Below are 26300 nucleotides of genomic sequence, written 5' to 3' on the forward strand. Positions count from 1 at the left end.
CAACCACCAAAATATTCTCGGTTTCGGTCAATATGCCCGTCAAGCCAACCAAAATCCACAACCGAACCAATCTACCGCCCCGACGCCAACCGTACCCGTCCCGCAAATGTTTGACCCGCAAATGACCGCCTACTTTGCATATCTACAAAACTCTATGCCAAACTCGGTGCCCGGTTTCCAAAACCCGACAGCAAACATTTTTCCCGGTTTGGGTTCCCAACCCGCCCCGGAGACCGAACCCGAGGTCGAGTTCGTGCCGGAGACACAACCCGTCCCGGAGACCGTAGGCGGTTCGAGCCAACGCGGACGTTCGAAAAAACACGCAAAGAAGCCCGCCGGCGAACCTCGAGTTAGAAAGACGGTGATCCAGTGGAGTCCCGACGAGTGCGTACTATGTGCTCGTGCTTGGTGCCAGATATCGGAAGATGCCAAATGCTGTAGGTTTTTAAAATGCATATATATTTTTTAAAAATTTCTTATAACAAACATTAAACTTGTAATGTTTTTATTTTTTTAGCGAACTATCAAAACACGGGGGTATTTTGGCACAAATCTATAGAGAGGTTTCACAACCTTGGCGCTTGGCGGGGACTCGCGTTGAGAAAAAGATTCGTTACTGTCGAAATGGGGCGACATAAACACCAAATGCATGGTTTCCATACGGTTTTCTCTCGGATGAATCGAACTAGGAGTAGCGGTGTCTCGGACGCGGAAGTCATTGATAACGCGTTGGTTGAGTTTCAACATAAGGTCGGCGGGACCTTCAACTACTTTGGCATTTGGAAAGACCTATTGAGGTTTCACCCAAAATGAGGCTTGGTGTTGGATGCCGAAGCCGAAGCCGACGGTGGCCCGAGTAAAAAAAAGTCTAAAACATCGTCTTCGGTTGATCCAGACACGCCCCATTCCGACGTTCGAAACTTCAACTTAAGCGATAATGACCCCGTGAATATTACCGACATGCCTCGGCCGGGGGGTAGAAGAACCAAAGGCAAAGGAAAGGGGAAAGGGGCCGCTTCGTCGTCGGCAACGTGTTCGAATCCCGAATTGGAAAGCCAATTCCAATTAATGAACTCTCGACTTCAAGATTTACACCAACTTGGAACCCAACGACTTCAAGTAAATTTGGACGCCGTCGACCTACTTCGAAGGAATGAGATGGACAAAGACATCGAGGTTTTATCAAACGAGCTATCCGAAGACGACCAGATAATCCAATCTCTAAAAGCCACTCGACGAGCGAAAATTTTAGAAAAATATAAATGAGTTTTAGTTTTATTAGTATTATTTATGTTTTTTTATTTTTAATTTGATGTATTTTTTTTAATTTAGTTTAATGTATTTTTTATTTGGAAGTTTAATGTAATTTTTAATTTTATGTTAATTTATTTAAATGATTTAGTATTTAAAAAAAACAAATAAAATTAATAATGATTGGGTGCCACGTGGCGCATAATGCCTGGATGTGGAGAGTTATGACTACAGCCTGTTTTTCTACAAAATCATAACTCTGACTGGACGCCACGTGACGCATAATCCCTGATAGTGGAGCTTTATGACTACACATGGTCTTATATTTCATAGCTTATAGTTTTCGTGCTAATATTATGGCATAATCACGGGCAACTTTCGGTGGCAGTTTGGCCTTTTCTCATAGACATAAAACATCTTCAAGCTACATTTGTCTTCACTTGAGAATTTATCCTTTACAAACCAACCCACAACTAAGAATGCCCTGAGACTTGTTTCTAGTATAACATCGATTAATCGAGTCCGGCCCACACCAAGTTGAACCAGAACAATATAGTAGTAGTTAACTTTTCTAGTTGGCATGTAATTATGTTAACTACTAACCTGATAAAACCTTTTTAGTTCGAGCTCAACTATAACTCGAACGAGTCAGAACTATATTGAATTTGAGTTCAAACTCCGATAAAGAAACCTGCATCTTAAAAAAATTCCGAGCTCACAAGAACTCATAATAGACATAAAATCATAGAAGCTGACGAGCCGAGTTTATTTGAGTTAAAAAAACGAACTCTGTCAAGGGTAAGAAAGTGTGTCAAACAAACAAACTCGAAAGTACTAAATCGAGAATTCACCTAGGAAACTATGAAACTATAAAATAAAAATGGGACCCAACCCAAGAATTTGTTAACCCAAACCCGAAAGTACTCGTATTCACCAAACCTGAATCCGAACCGTTCTAAATCATTTCGATTACTGGTTACTCGTTTAGGGGATTTCGGGTATACCCGAAAAACCTGTTCTGCATCATTTAGTATTCCTTCACACGCTCTTCTATTGGTATTCCATCTATTTCAAATTCTACGGCTATTGTATGGCTTATTTTTTCTACTAATTTGACCTTATTTCAACTTCATTATAGGTGTTGGATCAAAAAACAAATAGCATTTTTTTAACTAATGATTAGCAACTTTTAGAATAATTAATTATTTAAAAAATTATTTCTCTTATCTATCTTGATATTCACTGCACATTGAAGATCTTGGGATAATGTTAGGACATGAAATGTCATATATATGTCCCCAGTTCTATCAGGGTAGGTCGGCGTGAGACTAAAGATAGTGAAACCTAGTTAACGTATTGTAAATGTCAAACGAAAACTGGTTCGATCGAACAAAAGGTTGATTCGATCGAACCAGGCTCATTCGATCGAACAAAGCTTCACTCGATCGAATGAGAGACTCATCCGATCGAATGAGTCTTCGATATATAAACGTTACTTAGGGATTTTCAGAAAGAGGGGCACACATAACACACATACACAGCCGACCTGTTCCCCGGAAATCCTCTCTGCCCGTCAACCCCTTCGGTCCTTTCCTCCGCACCTGGTCGTCATATCATCCTAGGAATTGCTACCGTTTGTGTCGTTGATTACCACCGAGTCGCCGTGTTAGTAGGATTCCGCACTCTAACACGTTGCCCCCGAGAATCGTTGGGAAACCGTCTCCCGATCGGTCCTAACAAAGTGGCATCAGAGCCTTTGGTTCTTGATTCTCGGTAGATTCGTGGTAAAAATTGCGTTTTTAGAGTCAAATTCGTTATTTTTACGTAAAATTTCCGGTAAAATCTTGGTTTTTGGTCTTGTGTTCATCGGTTTTGTGTCAAAAACAGTTAATATTGTCATATTTTGGTTTTTGATCAAAGGATTTCGTGTTAAAATTCGGGTTTTCGTCAAGAACGTTCTTCGCGTTCTTCGTGTTCTTCGAGTTTTTGGTTGTTTTGATCCGTTTTTGGGTTGGAATTAAGTTGTGTTTATGTTATAAGTTTAAAAAATAGTCATAAAGTGGTCCTCGATCGTCAAGATTTCTTGTTTTTGTTTCAAAATCCGAATTTTCGTCAAAATCTTCTAATTTTGGAAAATCCAGATTTCCCGATCGAATCAGTCTATTTTTGGAACCCATTCGATCGAATAGCCCTCCTATTCGATCGAACAAGTTTAAACGTTGACCGAACCAGCTTTTCCCGCCTCAACATACGCTCCCTTCGTTCGATCGAATAAGTCCCAATCATTCGATCGAACCAGTACCCAACCGATCGACTTAGTCACCCATTTGATCAACCCATTCGATCAGTGTCAAATTCGATTGTCATAACCCATCCGATCGACTAAGTCAACATCAGAACCGAACCAAGACCCCATTCGATCGAACTAGTTCCCAATCGATCGAACAAGATACACAACCCGTTTCGTTCGAACCAGATACTTATCCGACCGAACCTAACACCCTATTCGATCGAAAAAGTTCCCATTCGATCGAATCAGCCTCATAACACCAGAACCTTAACCCAAACAGACATTCGATCGAGTCAGCTCACACCCGATCGAATAGACCACTCATCCGATCGAATACAACACATTCGATCAGCAGACTGTTTTTTCAACACTTAGCAAATTTTAAGTGTTTTTCAGTCTTCTCGGAGTTAAGCAAACATGTCTTCAAGTACAAGCACAACCAAGAGGATCCAGTCAATCCTCGAAAGTGACTCGGAATCGGGAAGCTATAACAAGCCTCCTAAGCTAATGGCGTTAAACGAGTTCAACACTTGGAAGACTAGATTCCAGATTCACATAACCGGTGTGAATCCTGGATTATGGGAAGCTGTTCAAACAGCTTGGGTTCATCCAACCAACGACGATGGTGAAGCTTTAAGCTATTTCAGGCTGTCTGATGAACAGAAGACAGCATTTGAAGCTGAAAAGAAGGCTTTCTCACTATTATCACAAGCCCTTTCCAGCGATTTGTTTCACCAGTTCAACCAATTCACTACAGCGTCAACACTATGGAACGCCTTGGTTGAAAGATGTGAAGGGTCGGATTCACTGAGAGATATTCACGCTAGGGAACTTAAGCGTGAATTCGATTTGTTTGGTCCGGAATCAGGAGAAGATATCGAGTCACTGCTGTCGAGATTTTATCATCTCATGTCTGAGCTCAAGGCCTACAACGTTAGAACTACTGGCACTGAGAAAGTGAGATGTCTAGCACAAGGTCTCCCACCCAGTTGGAGCACCTTTCTAACGGTGATGAGAAGAAGTCATCAACTCGAAACAATTCTTCTCTCTGATTTCATTAAAGAGATCAGACAAGAGGATGCTGAACTGAGAGCCTCCTCAAGAAAGCCAAGATCAACACCTGACAAATCGTTATACATGTCAAAATCTCCGTTGTCAGATGTAAATGATCATGCACCGATCAAGACTGCTTTCGTCTCCTCAGTGTCGAATTCAAAGGGGACTGAAACAAGATCGTCTGTTCCACCACCGTCAACTCCCGGTAATGCAAGTACAAACTCCGGAACCAAGCCCATGGAAAAAGCAACGTTAAATACAGAGGGCTTGGGAGCTGTAACTGTTGAGGTTGCCAAAGAACACATGGCAACTCTGGGTACGATCATAGAGTCATACAGTTTGATGGTAGCTGGAAAGTTGGGAAATAGTCATCTGGACAGCGATGACTACGAACAATTGGATGAAGACGACATGGAACGCATAGATATTATGTGGGCACTTGGCAGTGCGTTCCGAAGGGCCAAGAAATGGACAAAGAAAACCGGTCAGGCCCTCACTATCAACAACAAATCCAAGTTCGGCTTTGACAAAAACAAAGTCAAATGTTACAACTGTGGTGAACTTGGTCACTTCGCCAAGGAGTGTTCGAAGCCCAGACGGGAAGGTCATCAATACCCTTTCCGAACCACTTCTTCAACATCCACTCCTACGGCTGCTGCTGCAAATGTCAATCTTGAGAGACAACAGGTCCCTCAAAACCCAACAGCAACAAACAACATCAACAATGAAACTGCTCTTGCAGTTCAAGGAGATGAGGGTGAAACTTGGAACTTCAACATAAATATGGCTGATCTAGATGGAGACTCAGATTCTGGGTCTGTGGTTTCCTCGAAAAACGAAGCATATATAGTCGAGGAACCAGCTACTGAAGTTCAAGTAGTAGATGCAGAGGCTGAAGTGGTAGTTACGGAGATGAAAGAGGATCATGAGAACGAGTCAAACACTCCTCAAACATCTCAAAGTTCAACAATTCACAAGGAGACTGCTAAAGATGAAGAAGTCAAAGAAGCAGAAATTAAAGTAACTTCTCCATCGTTTTTGGGTAGAGCGGGGAAACTATGCTCCGCGTTCATGGCAGACACTTCAAGTAATGCCAAGGTAAGTTCTAACCCTTCAACTCCTAAATCTGTAAATGTTAAATGTTTAAAATGTGAGTTGTATGAACAAGAAATTCAATCTCTAACAGAGAGAATTGAAGATCTCGAGGCTTACAAACAAGCAGCCTCAAGATCTTTAATGGAACTGACTGACGCGCTTGCACAGAATAAGGCTTGGAAGCAGAAAGAGTCTGCTTTTAAAGAAAAGATTGATGGCCTTAAGCGTCAGAACAAGGAACTTGAAATATGTGTTCTTAATCAACAAGATTCTATCAATTTTCACATAAATAAGAATAATGTTTTGAAAAAAGAATTGGAAAACTTGAAAGCTGATTTTGAATCATTAAATTTCAAATTAAAAAGTTACTCAAATTCATCTTATTTATTAGAACACATCATTCCCGAGTTCCGAGGCAAAAAGGAAAAAGGAGTGGGATACAACAATGTCCCACCCCCGATCCTGAATCAATTTGCAAGCACACCAGGAGCTGTGCCGGATGATGAATCAAATGATTATATACCCGAGGACACAAACCAAACTTCTGTGTCTAAGGGTAAAGAAGTCATTGACCCGGCTCCTGTGTCCAAACAAAATGTTGATGCCACAGACTTAGGTTCTACAACTAAATCGGGCCCACCACCATCTAAGTCAAAGGCAACAACAACAAGAAGTTCTCAGAAGAAAAAATTTATTCCTAATTCTGAGAAAGTCTATGTGGAACATAGTACCCAGTTTGTAAAGGAGGGTAACGTTAATGAAAAACATAATTTCCCAAAACACCCTCCTAGACAAACTCCACCCCAAAATGTCAAATCCAGGGGGTACTATGATAACAGACAAAACCAGAGTTATTTCTCTCCACCAAGTCAAAGGGGGAGAAACTACTGTTTTTCGTGTGGAGAGGTAGGGCATATAGCAAGATTTTGCTATAAGTACACGGATCCTAAGCAGTACATATCGACTCCGGATCCGAGGTATGTCAAGTCACCTCCTAGGAGGAGACCGACCATTGACATTCAAGGTCAAGAACGGTTTCACACACCGAGGTCGGTTTCTCCTCGGAAACCTCAGCCAACCTCACCACACCAATTCTCAAACCCATCAGTTTCAAAGGTTTCCACTTCGACAAGTGAAACCCAGTCTTCAACCAGCTATCTCAAACATGTTGAGAAGAAGACTGACTTTTGGAAACCAAAGAAAACTAACACTGTTGATAACAACGTCAAATCTGAAAACAGTGTTAATGAGGGTAAATGGATTGAATTGTTCATTCGTGATGAAGATGGAAAACCCAAGACCTTAAGGGCTTGGGTTTCCAATGATATTTAAACCTTTTGTCTTTGTGTGCAGGTTGCTCGATATGATCCAAGATTCAACATGTGGATCATAGACTCAGGAGCTTCCAGGCACATGACTGGAAACATGAATCTTCTTTCAAATGTCAGACAAATAAAAGGAGGTGCAGTTTCCTTTGCAGGAAATCAAGGAGGTTTTATCACGGCCCAAGGAATTGTGTCTAATGGGCGAGTTTCGTTTGAGAAAGTTAATTTCATCAAAGAGTTGGAGAACAACCTGTTGTCCATAAGTCAAATCTGCGACAAAGGTTTCAAAGTAATGTTTGATGAACGAGACTGCCACATCTTGTCTAAGGACGTCAACTTTCCTGAAGACAAAGTTCTAATGTCAGCCGCACGCCAGAGTGATCTCTACATTCTGGATATGGCTAAGGCAGGGTCATCATCTCCAACTGCAACATGTTTTGTGTCCAAGGCATCCGAACGTGATACTGTCATTTGGCATAAACGGATGGGACACATAAACGTCAGGAACATGAACAAGCTGGTGCACAATAGAATGGTTGAGGGAGTCAATCTAAGAAGTTTTCATCTCCCTGATTCATGCGTTCAGTGTAAAGCCGGAAAACAACGAAAAAGGTCCCACAAGTCTAAGAGTTTCCACTCCATTGATATGCCGTTGGAACTTCTACATATGGATCTTTTTGGCCCAATCAGCGTCAAAAGTATTGCTGGGCACTCATACTGTCTAGTGGTCACTGATGAATATTCAAGATTCTCATGGGTGTTTTTCCTAAAAGCGAAGTCTGAAACTTTTGGGTGTATTAGTCTGCTAGTCACGACTCTTGAGTCGCAATACAAGCTGAAGGTTCGAAGAATTCGGTCAGATAACGGTACAGAGTTTAAGAACACAAACGTTGATACTTACTGCAAAGAAAAAGGCATCGTTCAAGAATTCAGTGCTCCGTATGTTCCACAAATGAACGGGGTTGCTGAAAGGAAAAACCGTACGTTAATCGAGACAGCAAGAACCATGTTAGCTGACTCAGTGTTGCCAGTCACGTTTTGGAATGAGGCAATTGCCAACGCCTGTTTCACACTGAATCGGGTTGGCATTGTCAAGCGCCACGGCAAGACTAGTTTCGAGCTTCTTCAACGTCGAAGGCCTAACTTAGAGCACCTGGAACCATTTGGGGCTCTCTGCACGTTACTCAAAAGGCAAGTTGATAACAAGTTCGAGGAGAAGATTATTAAGGGTTACTTTCTGGGTTATAGCGTTCCTCTCAAAAGGGTCTACAACCGATCAACAAAATTGGTTGAAGAATGGTACCACGTTGATGTTCAACGCTACACAGAACCAGCCAAAGGGACAGGTGAAGACTGGTTGTTTGACTTTGACAAATGGGTCAAGTCATTCAATCTGAATGATGTTGCTATTCAAATGATGTATGAGGCGCAAAATGCACCTCCTGATGAATCACAGCAACGCTCATCTCATCCTGGTCCGTCAACGTCTTCTTCCACAGAGTCAACAGAACAAGTTCTTGAGTCATCTGATTCCGAATCTGAAGATGAAACACCAACAGACTTTGTACGACCGGCACCGACACATGTTATTTCACAACCGTCCTCGTCAAATCAAGATGTGTCTATCACAGATCCGCCTCTAACGTCTACTTCAGAGGCAGCACCACAATTCGCTCCAGTTCCTGAGCTGAACACAAACAACATGGAACAAACCGCTCCAGTTCCTGAGCCGAACTTAACAAACTTGGAACAAAATGTTGTCGTTCCTGACAATCCGGTTGTTAGGACTGAACGTGATCATCCACAAGACAACATTATAGGGGACATTCAACAGGGTGTCAAAACTCGTCGACAGCTGAATTTTGGTCTCTACACAGAAATGATGGAGTCAGGATTAGTTGCTCTTAATGCCCATGAATGCTTCTTAGCACAAGAAGAACCACACAGCACCACCGATGCGCTGAAAGATCCCAACTGGGTCACAGCCATGCAAGAGGAATTATTGCAGTTTAAAAGACTTGGTGTGTGGAAGCTGGTGGATCTCCCCAAAGGTCAGAAGAAAATTGGCACTAAGTGGGTACTAAAATGTAAACGTGACGATCGTGGAGTGATTGTTCGCAACAAAGCCCGGCTGGTGGTCCAAGGGTTTAGGCAAATCGAAGGCCTAGACTACAATGAGGTATATGCTCCGGTTGCTCGTTTGGAGGCAATCCGGATGTTCTTGGCGTATGCATCTTTCAAGAAATTCAAAGTATATCAGATGGACGTCAAGAGTGCCTTTTTGTACGGTCACATCGAAGAGACCGTATATGTGGCACAACCTCCAGGTTTTGAAGACCCATATCACAAGGACAAAGCCTATCTGCTCAACAAGGCTTTGTACGGTCTTCACCAAGCCCCGAGAGCTTGGTATAAAGAACTATCCAAACACCTTCTGAACAACGGGTTTAGAAGGGGAACCATTGACTGCACGCTATTCACAAAAGAAAAAGAAGGAGATCTAATTATGGTACAAGTGTACGTGGACGACATCATCTTCGGGTCCACGAATAAAACACTTTGTAAGGAGTTCGAACAAGTGATGAAAGAAAAATTTGAAATGAGCTCCATGGGTGAGATGAAGTTCTTCTTAGGACTTCAAGTTGATCAAAAAGATTCCGGTATCTTCATTCACCAGACAAAATACGTCAATGACATCTTGAAACGGTTTGAGATGTTGAGTTCTTCTTCACAGAGAACTCCTTTAGAGGTTAATCACGGGATTAATCCTGACGAGAAGGGTGAATTGATCAATCCAACTCACTATAGAGGGATCATCGGATCTCTAATGTACCTGACTGCTTCTCGGCCAGACATAATGTTTGCTACGTGTCTCTGTGCACGTTATCAGTCAAAGCCGAAGGTCTCCCATCTGATTGCAGTCAAAAGAATTTTGCGTTATCTGAAGGGTACTCCAGATTGGGGTCTTTGGTATCCTTATGATGATAACTTTGATCTACATGCGTATAGTGATTCGGACTATGGTGGTTGTAAACTCGATTACAAATCAACAACAGCAGGATGTCAGTTCTTTGGAAGTCGTTTAGTAACGTGGCAATGCAAAAAGCAGACGTCAGTCTCCACTTCAACAGCTGAGGCGGAATATATTGCGGCTGCCAGTTGCTGTTCTCAAGTTATTTGGATTCAGCAACAAATGCGTGACTACGGTATTGAATGCTCTACTACTCCCATATATATTGATAATTCTGCTGCAATTTCAATTACCAAAAATCCGGTTCATTTTAGCAAAACGAAGCACATCGAAATTCGATATCACTTCCTTCGTGATTGCTACGAAAAGAAGTTAATCGATGTGATAAAAATCCCCACTCAGGAACAACGCGCTGATCTCTTCACTAAAGCATTTGATAAACCACGGTTTTTATATTTACTAGAGATCAACGGCGTTAAACGTATATCAGATGATGTTCCTGAAGATATCATTTAAATTGTTTTCATTTTTTCTTTTCTTAAAAATTTAAAAAATCCAAAAAGATTTTGTTTTTTATAAATTCTAGGGGGAGAAAAGGTTCAAGAAAAACCAAAAACAATATAAAATACAAAAACCCAAAAACATTAAAAAAAAAAAAAAAAAAAAAACTTTCAAAATTTTGAGAAGTTGATCTTGTTACAAGAAAGGTGATAGTACACAGACGCTATCATACTGAGACATCAAAAAGATTTGCTATTTCTGTACAGCTTATTTTCATTTTTCTTATATTAAATTTTTATACATCACTATCGCTTAAAATTATGTCGGGTACCTCAGTTTGATGGACACATTTTCGGATGTGTTTTGGTCCTTATTTCTACTAGTAGATTATGAGGATAGCCATTAACCAGATGACTGAAAGTGATCGGGGCGGGTTTTGATGGTTTTTATTCTTTCGCTGAAAAATAGTCGGTTATACTTAGTTAGAAGGACACATACTCGTATGTGGTCGGTCCAGTTGATCCATTGGATCTTCAGGATAGCCGTTTACCTGAAGACTTTGACTTGATCGGGGCGAAATAATTTAAACGTTTTTTTAAAGACATTCATTTATATTCAGAAAATGAGAAATTGATCCAACCTTGGAAAATGATAGATATACTGATTCTGTGTGCTTAACTAGTGAAGTTATTAGGCTTAAAAGGCTTTAGAACAGTCATTGTGTGTCATGGTAGCTTTTTATGGTGCGTAAAAGTAGATGTGATACAAACTAAATCTACTCGATTTTACGTGGAAACTCCTTAAGAGTTTTGTTTGTCTTCATATATATCTTTCCGAATGATAGGCAGAAAAGCGATTACCCAGTCATACACGAGCCCATAAGTGTTCTGATTCCCGTAAAGATAGTGCATGAAGAAACTGCAGTGATCCAGATTCGGGACTTGCAATTGTTTTACTACTCTGAAGTCTATGTAACATTCAAAAAAAAAAAAAAAAAAAAAAAAAAAAAAAAAAAAAAAAAAAAAAAAAAAATGATTCTTTATGAGTTATTGAAACATTCTAGAGTTAATAATGTCAAGACTTCTCAATTATGGAGTAAGAAAGAAAACGGGAAGCAGATGAAGACACTTACAACCTTAATCAGACACTATGGGTCAAAGTCAATTCGGGGTGACTTGGGGAAAGCCAAATACGCTTTGAGAATAGATAGGAGGCATCATAATCTCTGAGTTGTTATTCACTTAAATTTTGAGACATAATTGAACCTAACTCGTATCACAGAAACGATGAAAACCATTTTAAGTTATTTTCATGCTCATAACCTGTTTCTTTATGTCATAATACAGCTCAACACGGATCTATGTGACAGTCACTTAATTAGTATGATTCCTGTTCGGATCTTTCTCACAAAAAGAATATTCATTATGTCTTGTTCAACTTCGTATATTAAAAAAAAAAAAAAAAAAAAAAAAAAAAAAAAAAAAAAAAAAAAAAAAAAATCTCAAAAAGTCTCAGTAGATAGTCATATACGTCTGTATGATTTCTTATTATAGATCCTTCTCAACCAAAAATAATGTGTTTTAAATTTTTGTACAGATGTTTATTTCAGTCTGAATATTATAAAAAAAAAAAAAAAAAAAAAAAAAAAAAAAAAAAAAAAAAAAAAAAAAAAAAAAAAAAAAAAAAATTCAAAAACATTTTTAATTTGAATTAATTTTTCTTTAATTTTATTCTGCTTTAATGTCGATGAGAAATCATTGTGACAGGTAGTCTGATCCCTGTCCCTCCCTGTAAATAAATAATTAAGATTTTATTTTTGGTTATTTTATTTTATTCTTAATGTTTGAAAGTCGATGAGAAATCATTGTGACAGGTAGTCTGATCCCTGTCTGTTCCTACTAAATGTTTATTCAGTGTGTAGGAATGAAAGAAAAACTCATGCAGGTTGCAAAACGTTTATCTGCGCAACCAAGTGTGTAATGAGAGAAGGAAGAAGTTGCAATAAAACTGAAGTTGGTTGGACCTGATATTTTCTGTGTGTTTACTAACGTTTTATGATCTTTATGTTCTACAGGAACTGAGCTCACAAAATCGGAAAATTTCTATGCTAACTAACCAAATGTCAAAAGTTTAAGTTTTCTTGCAGGTTCAAAAGCACCGTGATCGATGACGGGGAATAAGAAGTTTAAAAGTCAAATTTTTCTAAAACTTTTCCTCATTCGATCGAACATGTAGCCATTCGATCGAGTCAGTCAATCGAATGTGCCAAATCGATCGGATAAGTTATTTTGAAAAATCAGTTTGAGGGAAGAAATCCATCCGATCGAATAGTGTGTCTCATTCGATCGGATGAGTCAAGCGAACAAGTTTATTCGATCGGATGAGTCAAAAATCTGTATAAATAGCAAAAGTCATTCGATCGGACATTTTCATCCGAAAAGAATTTGAAATTTCCCTCTCAAAATCGATCGTGCTAAAACCTCTTTTTGATCCGACCAGTTTATTCACTTTTTCGCGTAGATTTCAAAAATGTAAGTTTTATTGATTTTCGTCCGCGTTTCGATAGGTTTTCGGGCCGTTTTTGGTGTCGGAAACGGTCCCGACAATAAAACTGAGTTTTTTTGAGTTTTCGGGTCATGAGGGTCATTGGAAAACATGTAAACAACATCTTTCAATGTTTCGCACATGTTGATTGTGGTTAATCGGTCGAAAAACCGATTCGGGTCTCGTTGAAATCTGGGTTCTGGTTGAAGGAATCGAATGAGTCCATTCGATCGAACCAGTCCAGAAGTTTAAAAAAAAAAAAAAAAAAAAAAAAAAAAAAAAAAAAAAAAAAAAAAAAAAAAAAAAAAAAAAAAAAAAAATTTTTTTTTTTTTAACAAATTCAGTCTTTTAGATATCTGTCTGTTTTAACATGTCTATGTATACAGATTCAATGGCTGAAGCTGCACAGGTTATTGCTCCGTACAAAACGTCGATCAAACACAACATTGTGGCATTTTTAGATGAAAAATCAAGTCACGGCAAGGACTTTGCGCAGATGATTAAGTTTTTAAAGAGGTCAAGGATATTCATTCCTATCTCAAGGATCGTTGAGCCGATAATGTCGGTTCAACAGGAGTTTTGGAGAAACGCCACGCACGACAAGTCCGTCGAGCCGTCGGTGATACGCTCCACAGTCCGAGGGCATCAAATTGTTGTTTCTGCCCAGATTCTTAGAGATGTCTGCGGGTTTGCAGATACAGACTCTGACCCGACCACATTACATCCTGCAGCAACGAGAGGATGTTTCGCACGCATGAAGTATGACGGCGATCTCAATGCCGGTCTGCTTCTCAAAGCAAATTTGTGCCCAGAATTCAAATATCTGGCGCACGTGGTGATGCACTGTCTGGGTCCTCAACGTACAAGTTTTGATAAGATAAGGGAGAGCATGCAATTCACCGTGGCAGCACTCGTGATGAACCGCCCCTTCAATTTCTCTCAAATGACATTCAGTCACATGGTGGAAAACCTCACCATAAAACAAGGGGCGGGTGAGAAGTTTCTACGGTACCCGAGGTTTGTGCAGATGATAGTTGATGACCAGGCACCGGGGCTGTTGAAAGAGAATGACGGAGATGTGGTAAAGCTAGACCACATGAAGAATGAGACTTTGAACCGTCTCAAGTCATACAAGGATCGTCCAACAAGGCCCCCACACAAACGTTGTTTTGGGCATGTGGCGAATCCGTTTTATCAGGCTCCACCAAAGAGGAAGTGGAGGAACACCTCAAGTGACTCAGATGTCGAGGACCTTCCGTATCAGAAAACCAGTGATGAATCAGACACTGAAGACGAAGTAGTCCCTGAGGACACCAGGACTGATGCAGAGAAGGAAGCTGATACCTACTTAAATGTTGAAGATTTGGAAACCGGTGAAGAAGTAGTGTTTGAGGAGCAGCCTGCTGATCAACCGACAGGTGAAGAAAGGCCGGCGAAGAGACAAAAGAGGAAGGTTACTCGAAAGTACAGGAATTTATTTCCCAGCCAACCTCGTCCCGCAATGTTACCATCAGTTGGGACCTCTTCTACTGCTCCTCCAGCACAACAAGCTCCTCCTCCAACACCTCAGTCCGCACCGCCACCTCCTCCTCAACCTCAACAGGAGATCTCCCTCCCTCCCAAGGTCGCTTCTGAAATTGCCGACCTGCACAAGGCGATGATGCAGATGTTCATGTTCAGGACACAGCAGGAAGAGCATAACAGAATCAGAGATGAACAAATGGCTCAACTTCAAGCTGACAACGACAGGTTGAAGATTGAGAACACTCAGCTCACTGCTACTGTTGCTGAACAGGGATCTGCTATCACAGAGCTCAAAGAGTCAAATCAAAGCCTGGTAGAGTCCAATAAAAGCCTTGTGGAGTCAAACAGAAACCTTGAAGCTAAGGTGACTGAGCTTAAAGGAGACGTTCTTCGTCTGGAAGGTCCAGCTAATGTTGATGTGGACACCGACGAGCTGAACTCAGATGATGATGAAGGTGAAGGTAACTGAGTGATTTTTGAGTGAATGTAGTGAGGATTTTAATGTTTAAATCTTGTAATCCTTATTTATATTCCATTGTCATATGTAATTGTTTTGTACTTAACGTTTATGATATTACATATGTTTATTTAAAAAAAAAAAAAAACAAAAAAAAAAATTTTTTTTACTGTGTTGTGATTATTAATCAAGCAGGTGATGCTGATACATCAAATGTCCAACCGCTGCAGTCAAAAACAGCAGCGGAGTTTTTCACGTATCTCTTGGACAACCCAGATGAACAGCAAATCTTCTCAAGTGGAGACGTGGAAGAAGGTGAGATTTCGCACAACTTCACGGAAGAAGAGCTAGAGCAAATGTTCGAGTTTTCAAACGAAGAAACAGGCAAAGTTCTGGCCTTGCCTTCAACAGAATCCACATCTGCTGCAGCTGCTTCAACCGACTCACCATCACCGACGGCCGCTGATCCGACACAAGTCGATCCTCCTCACTTCGAAGATGTCGAAATAGAAGACTTGACAAGGGAAGAATATCCTGAGTACTACACGTCGCAAACTGACGATATTCCCAACTCATCAAGCTTCTTTCAAAACGTAAACGAGGAGGAAGTGCAGAAGAAGGCTGACGAAAGGTCAAATGCTATGAAACAGCCGTCTGAAGCCGATCAAGCCGAATTTAAAGACAAAACAGAAGAATGCAAGAAAGCGTTCAATGCTATTCTTGAAAAGATCAGGTCTAAACGCCAAGCGAAACCGACCATTCCTCACACAAAGTCATATGATACTAAGGGTCGGAGAACCTCTGGAGAAATCCTAGCTTGGGCGTGTCTGAAAGACCTGAACTGCGTAGCTGTAAAAAGGGAAAAGGGGGTTGAGTACTATCAACGAATCACAGACTTGAAGACTCTTCCAACTTACGATCTTAATCGTCTTAATTACCTGGACATGCTATACGCAAGCTCATCTCCATTCGCATCGTACTATCAGAGTGTATTACGAAAGGAATACAACTCAAAATGGAGATTGATTACACCGCAAAGGCCAAAGCGTTATACAAGTAAAAAGGAGATCGATCCGATCACCAACAGGCCGAAAGTCATTTTGAAGTACATGCCACCACTTACAATGAAGAAGATTCCGCTACGAAAGATGAAGCAGGACTTCTACAAATCGTTCAGGCATTGGTACTACGACGGAAGACTACATGAAGCAGTTATAGTGCTCAACGACAATGGTAATTGGAGCACAATCCGCATTTTTGATCCTATGTGGCTCACCAACTTGTCAAGGGAGGATGTTTTTACTCTATACAAGACAGAAATTCTTTATGCCCCCGACGACATGGAGCAAGCGCTAAAGTACAGAAATGTCATTAGGATCTGTTTTGCCTATGACATACATGCAGGATCTAACTGGAAGGAACAACAGAAGAAATATACACAGGGAACCAGTGATTAATTGTTATATGTTTTGTTTATTTGGTTTCTTTGTAATTCAAAGTTTTATCTTCTGGTTGTAATTGTTTTTGGAGTGATTTTAATATACTTTGGAATATTGTGCTAGATTATGCTTTACTTTCATGTTTGATAATCTACTACAACTGTGCTTAAATGTTAATCTTATATTCCATTTGACAGCATCTCATGATATGTGGAACCTATGGTAAGTCTGACGGACTGCACCATTGGATCGTGAGATAACTCCATGAAGACAGGAGTTTGGTGGATGCAATGAGGGCACCACTAGCTTTGAGAACAGAGAGGGAGAGATAACTCCAAGGGGGAGTTGCAGTCGAGCAAGAAATCTCGATTGGTTAAAACATAAATAGAACTGGCTCCAAGGGGGAGTTTGTTAGGACATGAAATGTCATATATATGTCCCCAGTTCTATCAGGGTAGGTCGGCGTGAGACTAAAGATAGTGAAACCTAGTTAACGTATTGTAAATGTCAAACGAAAACTGGTTCGATCGAACAAAAGGTTGATTCGATCGAACCAGGCTCATTCGATCGAACAAAGCTTCACTCGATCGAATGAGAGACTCATCCGATCGAATGAGTCTTCGATATATAAACGTTACTTAGGGATTTTCAGAAAGAGGGGCACACATAACACACATACACAGCCGACCTGTTCCCCGGAAATCCTCTCTGCCCGTCAACCCCTTCGGTCCTTTCCTCCGCACCTGGTCGTCATATCATCCTAGGAATTGCTACCGTTTGTGTCGTTGATTACCACCGAGTCGCCGTGTTAGTAGGATTCCGCACTCTAACACGTTGCCCCCGAGAATCGTTGGGAAACCGTCTCCCGATCGGTCCTAACAAAGAATTGTAGGACCGGTAACGATCCGAGCAGGTTCGGGACGGAAGGTTTCAACCACAGATCAAAGATAAAAACAAACACTTTATTGATAAACGCGAACGGTTACATGCTTGTTTAAACAGAGAAATCACGATCTATGGCAGGGGGAGGTCGAGCATGGCCTCCCCCCTCATCCGGACAGCACCTGGGCTCCGGGCACGCAAAAACCTCGAAAACCTTACCTGTTCACGACTGAAAGCTGGTATTTATACCCGCTGCCATTCGGTCAGGACTCATTCGATCGAATGAGTCCTATTCGATCGAATGGCAGACTCATTCGATCGAATGAGTCCTATTCGATCGAATGGCAGACTCATTCGATCGAATCAGAAACTGGTTCGATCGAATGAGTATCCATTTGAAAATGCTCTTTCAAATGGATCACTTTCAGCGTGAACCACTACCTAGGTGTACAGCATACAACATAAACATTCTAAACTATTCGCCAAGCGACGGCCACAAAATGTGCACCAACAAATTCCCCCTTGGACGTTGCTTGCGAATTGCTGTAGACACCTCTTGCAATCTTCAGTCAAATCTTCTGCTTTATCTTGATAATCACGTTGAAGAATACCATCATTGCAGCAAGATTCCCCCTTAGACTGAACTCTCGGTTAATGATGCAAAGTGTTCTCCATTGCTGACATCTTCAGACTAAATAATCTGTTTAAAACAACCAACTGTAGAAATTCCCCCTCAGACGTTGACGTGTATCCCAATATATAGACATGACAATACATGCACGCTTCCGCTGCGCGACTTACTATCGGCGAATCTTCACCCACACGGTTACTTCACCAACATGTATTGGACAAATGACAGAGGCTTCCAATCCACAGCTACTCCCCCTAAACAGATTAGTTTGTATGCAGATTCATCATCGGAGACAAAGACACATCATTAACTTCGTGATTGCGAATCACCAATTTTCAACAGAATTCCCTCCACAAAGCGGAATTCTCACATGCGGAAAATAAATATTTAACATGATTGGCCCATAAATAGTCAGATGCTCCTGACTACCCCACAATAACTCAAACTCAGATTCTCTCCACAAAGCAGAATCTTCAGAATGCGGACAATAAATTAAACTTGGTTGGCCCATAAATAGTCAGATGCTCCTGACTACCCCACAATAACATCATACCTCATCAGTAATCACTTTTCTCTGTTCTTCTGTGTTCTTATAACAATCACCACTGTAGAAGCTCAATGAACAAGGGGTTATCCATTAAACTTGTAGACGATAATTCCTTCAGGTAATTGTGCTTTGTTCATCTTCAAATTTGCCGCTTTAACCGTTAAACATTTAAACGCTCTGACTTTGCCGGCAAATATCAGTGAAAATTTCACTGTCACCAAACTTTTTCTGGAATGTGATCAACATGTATAGGATGTCCAGAAAAATCTTCATCACTGACCCGACAATTAACCGAAAATTTCCCGGAAATTTTGTCGAAAAAATTTTATTTTCGCCAAACTTTTTCAGAAGACTTCCCGACTGATAAAAATGGCTTGGGCAAATTTTCGTGTAAGCGGGCGTTCCAGACTTTTTTTTTTTTTTTTTTTTTTTTTTTTTTTTTTTTTTTTTTTTTTTTTTTTTGGTCTGGAACATGTTCGATCGAATGAGAACTGGTTCGGTCGAATGAACCACAGATTCGATCGGATGAAGCACATATTCGATCGGATGAAGAACTGGTTCGATCAGCTATTTGAATTTGACACTTTGAGCGGGAAAACCAGTTCGATCGAATACAAACTGATTCGATCGAATGAAGACATCTGGTTCGATCGAATGAACAGGCTGTCTGGGCGGGAAAACTTGCGTTTGAATTTGACACTTTTGAGCGGGAAGACTGATTCGATCGAATCAGTCAATCGAATAGGCCTATTCGATCGAATGGGGAACTCGTTCGATCGAATGTACTGATTCGACTCCTTCAACGCCAGCCCAGAAAACGCGAAGAACACGAAGAACACACCAACAGTTTAACGTCCAGAACGCAGAAAATCAAGAGCTCGGCTTGCTAGATCGGTTGTTAGACCTTTCTAGCGGTAACCGTGGCTCTGATACCAATTGTAGGACCGGTAACGATCCGAGCAGGTTCGGGACGGAAGGTTTCAACCACAGATCAAAGATAAAAACAAACACTTTATTGATAAACGCGAACGGTTACATGCTTGTTTAAACAGAGAAATCACGATCTATGGCAGGGGGAGGTCGAGCATGGCCTCCCCCCTCATCCGGACAGCACCTGGGCTCCGGGCACGCAAAAACCTCGAAAACCTTACCTGTTCACGACTGAAAGCTGGTATTTATACCCGCTGCCATTCGGTCAGGACTCATTCGATCGAATGAGTCCTATTCGATCGAATGGCAGACTCATTCGATCGAATGAGTCCTATTCGATCGAATGGCAGACTCATTCGATCGAATCAGAAACTGGTTCGATCGAATGAGTATCCATTTGAAAATGCTCTTTCAAATGGATCACTTTCAGCGTGAACCACTACCTAGGTGTACAGCATACAACATAAACATTCTAAACTATTCGCCAAGCGACGGCCACAAAATGTGCACCAACAGATAATATGTTGATAGACAATAAAGTGCAATTAAAATCAGGAAGATAAAGAACATTATTAATTCTCGTTTAGTTTGTAAGCATATGGTCCCCTCTTCCTTTAATCGGAACACTCTTACCGGTTGGTATTGTTACTCGGAGTTCATGAACCGTGTTGGTTTTATTTTCAAGAATCGAAGCTATGTGGGTAATATGCTCCGTGGCACCGGAGTCCACCACCCAACAGTTATCAAGATCGATCAGGAGAGGTGTGTGCCATGCTTGTTGAAGGTGGAACATCAAACTTTGGCTTACTATAGAACATACTGACAAACTGTTTATAATTTTATATTGCTCGTTGGTCAACCTCGGTAAGGGGCTTCCCTCGGTCTCAACAAATGGATTTCTTTTACCTTCTTGTTGGGTTCTAGTGGTGATCAGACAACGGTTTAACTTTTAAACCCGGTTTTAATAAATAGGTTTCATAAATATTAATCATATTAATAATGAATACGCAGCGGAATACAAAACGAGTAATCACCAAAAACGGAACCATACAGGATCCGGTTACATACAATACGAGTACTAAACGAAACAACCAAAGTAAATATAAATCAACAACGACAATGTTTAAGTTTACCTCTGTTAATGATTAACTGGTTGAGACACCGAGGTACAACGAACGTTGCTAGTTGACGAACCGAACAAACGGGGTGTGACAATGGTGCGAGAGGCAACAGCGTCGGTATAAGCGGGCAGCAGCGGAGGACGGCACGAGCTATAAGTAGGAAAAGATTTTGTCAATATTTGTATTTATTACTGATTGTAATACCTCTTATTTTGCCTTGATCTTCGGCTTTATTTAAGCCTTTTGATGTATATAACCTTTGGTATGTAATAACTGAAAAGACACATCATTATTGAAGATACCAAACTTTTATGGTATCAAAGCGTGGTTTTACAATCAACTCGTTCTTATTTTCAAAACCCTAAACACAGCCGCCTACTGTTTCACCATGGCAAGTGCAGACCAAACCAAAACCAACCAAATAAACCTTGTTGCTGATCATACTTCTCCATACTACCTAAACCCCTCTGATTATCCAAGGCAAATGCATGTTAATGAATCCTTGAATGACAACAACTATCTTGATTGGGTCCAAGAGATGGAGACTTTTTTGTTCGCCAAAAACAAGGTTGGTTTCGTCGATGGAACCTTGAAGAAACCAGAAACTGAATATTCTAATCATGCGTCGTGGTTACGCTGTGACGCTATGATTAGAGGATGGCTAACTACAGCCATGGAGAAAGAAATAAGAGTTAGTGTGAGGTATGCTGATTCTGCCGAAGAGATATGGAGTGATTTGAAAGATCGCTTCGGAAAAGAAAGTGCCCCTAGGGCATACGAATTGAAACATCTGTTGATTTCAACTAGACAAGATGGGTCCTCTGTGTCGTCCTATTTCACAAAACTAAGAAGTTTATGGGATGAGATCGGGTCAACCATTTCTGTCCCGAGATGCTCATGTGCTGGCTGCACTTGTGGAATAAGCAAAAAGTTAACCGACTTAAGGGACAAAGAAAGATTGTACGAGTTTTTGCTCGGACTCGACAACGATTATTCCACCATCAGAACTCAGATCCTTGCTATGAAACCCATTCCTACATTATTAGAAGCATACCGTCTCGTTTCTGAAGATGAACAACAATGTGATGTGTCTACAGGGAAGAAAACCAACACCGACTCCGCTGCATTTCAAGCCTTCATGAAACGAGATGGAGTTGCTGCTGCGCAGAACCGAAACGGGCCCAAAAATAACAAAAGGATCATTGTAGACAAGGCGGAACATTGTGACTTTTGTGGGAAAAATGGTCACAGCCGCGACGTATGCTTCAAGCGAGTAGGTTATCCGGAATGGTAGCCCGGAAAAGGAAAAGCAGAAAAAGGAAGGACAAAGGCAGCATACGTAGAGGCTATTGCTACAAGCGGCGAGCCAAGCCCTAATGAGCCAAGCCCTATACCGGGGTTGAATGCAGAACAATACAAGCAATTCATCAATCTATTCACAACAAAGAACCGACCTAATGTGGAAGTTACTCAACCAATGGCTAACATGGCAGGTAGACTCGACAAGGGTAACAAATGGGTTGTAGACTCGGGTTGCACCGAGCATATAACCCACAATTTTGAATCGTTTCTTGGTAACATAGAATCATCACGAGAATTGCCTGTGACTATACCCAATGGTGAATCGGTACCCATTAAGGGAAAAGGATTGTGTGTTTTTCCGAATGATATCAAAATTCGTGACGTCCTATATGTTCCAGAATTTACATGCAACTTGTTATATGTTAGTCACTTAACTCAAGATCTACGTTGTGCAGTAACCTTTTTCCCGGATTTCTTTGTTATTCAGGACTTGAGTTCGAGGAAATTGATTGGAACGGGTAAATGCCAAAAAGGTCTGTACCGGATGAGGATGGTGGGAAATAAAAGGATGGCTATAGCGGTTACAAGTGACAGTTGGCATCAACGTTTGGGGCATGCTTCACATAGTAAACTTTTGTTTTTGGATTTTGTTTCGTTTAAAACTGATGGTGATGTTTGTGATTCATGCGCGAAAGCGAAATTTACAAGATTACCATTTATTACCAGTTTTATTAAAACAAAATATTGCTTTGAACTTTTACATTGTGATATATGGGGAAGATATCGCACGCCCTCGTTAACTAGAGCAAACTATTTTTGACTATTGTTGACGACTTTAGTCGATCGGTTTGGGTTTTTCTTTTAAAACATAAGTCGGATGCAAGTGATTGCTTAATTTCCTTTCACAAGATGATCAAAACGCAATTTAATAAAATTATAAAAAGGATTCGATGTGATAATGGAAGGGAATTCACTTCGAACCGAATGACAACCTTTTATAGCAAAGAAGGGATATTACTTGAAACGACATGTCCGCACACTCCGCAACAATACGAAGTCGTTGAGCGGAAACACCGACATTTACTTGAAACCGCAAGGGCATTAAAATTTGAAGCGCACTTGCCAAAAACCTTTTGGGGTGAATGCATTTTAACAGCTGCATACATAATAAATAGACTTCCATCCAAAACCCTTAATAATGTAACCCCCTATGAGGTCATTTACAACCAGAAGCCAAGTTATGATCATATGAAAGTTTTTGGTTGTCTTGCGTACTACCGTAGCACCGAAACGAAAGGTGACAAGTTTGTGGAAAGAGGGAGACCGGGAATATTCTTGGGATACCCTCACGGCACAAAGGGTTACAAAGTATTTGATATCAAGAATAACAAGATGGTGGTATCAAGGGATGTAAAGTTTGTTGAACACATATTTCCGCATGGCAACATAAACATACAAACTGAAAATGAAGAATCGGAGATTTTCGAACTACCGCCTTGGTACCAGCACGCTTCCCATGAACCAACCACCAACAACAATCAAAATGAAATATCAGAAAAAGATGTTAGTTTTGTCCCTGAAGACAATAATTTTAGTGTTGTCCCTGAAGACATGCTTGGGGAAACAGAAGCCATGCAACATGAACCAAATAATTTTGAAACAAATGAAAATGTTCTAGTATAGAACAATGAGTCCATAGCTAGTCATAATAATATTGGCCCAATAGAAAATAACCCAACCCATTAATGATGTTGGGCCTAGTGACGAACAAGTAGAAAGTGTTAACGAGTTTCAAGAACCGGCTAGAATGAAAAGAAACCGATCTCGCCCGGCGCATCTCAATGACTACATCGTTAATCTCCCACCATCCGTAGACCAAGCATTACCCGCCGCCAATCAAGATTCCTCTACGGTACACTCAATTGCTAATTTTATTTCTTATCAAAATTTCACTAACTCTCATAAGGCCTTTTTGGCGGCCATCGGATAAAACGATGAGCCCAAAACTTTTAACGAAGCCGTACAGGACATGAATTGGAGAAAAGCGATGAAGAAAGAAATATGTGCTCTTGAACAAAATGGTACATGGAGCCTTGAAGAATTATCGGAGGGAAAGCAAACTATCGGGTCAAAGTGGGTATATAAAATAAAGTACAAACCGAATGGGCAAATCGAGAGGTACAAGGCAAGGTTGGTAGCGAAGGGGTTTACACAAATGGAAGGGATTGACTTTCATGACACATTTTCCCCCGTTGCCAAACTCGTTTCCGTTAGAACACTTCTAGCAATAGCTGCCAAAAGAAATTGGATTATTCACCAACTTGACGTCAACAATGCTTTCTTGAATAGAGATTTAGATGAAGAAGTTTACATGAAGATTCCACAAGGTTTTGAAAGGGGAAAAGAAAACAAGGTATGCCGACTCAAAAAGTCACTTTACGGTCTAAAACAAGCATCAAGAAACTGGTACCAAAAGTTTACTTCGTCTTTGCAACAAATTGGCTTCAAGCAATCTGGAGCCGACCATTCTTTATTCATATTCAAAACCGAGAGCTCCTTTGTTGCAGCCCTTATTTATGTGGATGATGTCATTCTCGTGGGAAATGACATGGAAAAGATTAAAGAGACCAAGACGTTTCTTGACGAAAAGTTCAGTATTAAAGACCTTGGGCCGCTCAAATATTTCTTGGGGATAGAAGTCACACGTACTCGAGAAGGAATAGTTTTGAATCAGAGAAAGTACATCCTTGACATTCTTGAAGATATTGGCATGATGGGTTGTCGACCGAGAGCTTTTCCCATGGAACAAAACACGAGACTTGGAAAGGACGATGAAGAGGCACGCGCTGATGCAAGTAAATATCGAAAACTAGTGGGTAGACTTTTATATTTGCAAGCCACTAGGCTGGACATTACTTATTCGGTTAATGTGCTTAGCCAATTCTTAGGGGATCCTCGCATAAATCACATAGAAGCTGCCATGCGAGTACTACGATATTTAAAAGCCACACCCGGCCAAGGAATATTGCTTCCAAAGGAAGGGGGAACAAATTTAGTAGGATACACCGACTCGGATTGGCTTGGGTGTCCCGATACGAGAAGATCAAGAAGTGGTTATATACTACTTTTAGGTGGGGCGCCAGTGTCATGGAAATCAAAGAAGCAGTCAGTTGTGTCACGATCCTCGGTGGAGGCTGAATACCGTGCGATGGCCGGCACAGTAAGCGAGATTATTTGGTTACGATGGCTTTTAAGAGAATTAGTGTAACGATTCCGACGAAACCCGGTATACCCTAACCGGTAGACAATAGTTACGTCATATTTAATGTCGGGTACATGAGTTACCATGGTAATTATACGAGAATACATGGTTCACTGTATTGATTGTACGTGAATGTATAATTCATCGTATTGAATATGCGATTAATCGATCGATAGTTATTGAAACCCGAACGAATCGAGGGTTCAATTATAGACATCTATAACATTTAGTGATGTTACGAAGCATTAATGCTTCGGGATAAGTAAAGTACGGCACAGAAAAAGGATTTCGATTTAATGGTACGTCGGTACATTAAACGAAACCTTTAATACCAAACCGAGCAAGAGATGATCGATCAAGCCGAAAAAGATGCGCGATAATTAATGATATGATGTTTTAAGTTAATAAATGTCATGGTTTAAGTTTTTAAAGTTTTTAAATCGGTTTTATATAAATTTCATTTTTAAGCCGAAAAACGACCGTTTTAGCCTCGTTTTAAGCCGAATTAGACATTTAACCGAAACACGAACTGAACCAGATTATCCAAAACATTATCCAGATCTCCGATATCCGAACATGTGGCTAAGAATGAAGAGGTGGGTCCCACCCCACCCCTTCACATTTCCGATCGGACTTAATGGGTAATACCCATTCATTTCATTCTTTTTTCTAAGCAACATGGCAACAATCTCCATCTTCCTTCCACAATATCAACTAAAAACCGAGATTTGGAGCAAGAAAACCGAGGTAAAAACCGAGTTAATCACGTTTCCATCTTCGTTTCTTGAGTTTGTTTGCAAGAAAATGAGGTTTCAAAGATGAAAACCGATTCTTGCATGATCAAGTGATGTATACGGGTTATACAAGGGATCTTGGTCCAAGAAAGGAGTTAAACGAATCAAAAACGAATTTTTACGGTTAAATCTTTGTTTTTGGAATCATAACCGAAACCATGAAAGAAATGGCTTGATCGTGAGTGTAACTTGCTTGGTATTGTGGTATGTTGTTTGTAGGCTCTGTGTTTAGTGATAGATAAGGCGGAAAGACGAGTTTGTAGCTTGTAGTGGCGGAAAACGAAAGGTATATTCAGTTTATGTTCGGTGTATGTGTTTTGGGACAGATTGTTGATGGTTTAGAGTTAGGTCATGAAATTTTACAGGGATGTTCTACAC

The 26300-nt window shown here is 40.6% G+C and overlaps 1 protein-coding gene across 1 annotated transcript; it reads left to right on the forward strand.

The window, feature by feature from the left end:
- Positions 1-20952: 20952 nt before the first annotated feature.
- On the forward strand, positions 20953-21858 carry LOC143625761 (uncharacterized). Its single transcript, XM_077096015.1, has one exon. It carries the CDS (start codon positions 20953-20955, stop codon positions 21856-21858), a length of 906 nt encoding a protein of 301 aa, XP_076952130.1.
- The last annotated feature ends 4442 nt before the right edge of the window (positions 21859-26300 follow it).

The sequence above is a fragment of the Bidens hawaiensis genome, unplaced genomic scaffold, assembly GCF_021521415.1.
Source record: "Bidens hawaiensis isolate Kalapana, Puna unplaced genomic scaffold, B.hawaiensis_p1.1 tig00004234_1, whole genome shotgun sequence".
Lineage (NCBI taxonomy): Eukaryota > Viridiplantae > Streptophyta > Magnoliopsida > Asterales > Asteraceae > Bidens > Bidens hawaiensis.

Coding starts and splice junctions, on each gene's coding strand:
- LOC143625761 (XM_077096015.1), top strand. CDS start 20,953: ATGGCAAGTGCAGACCAAACCAAAACCAACCAAATAAACCTTGTTGCT.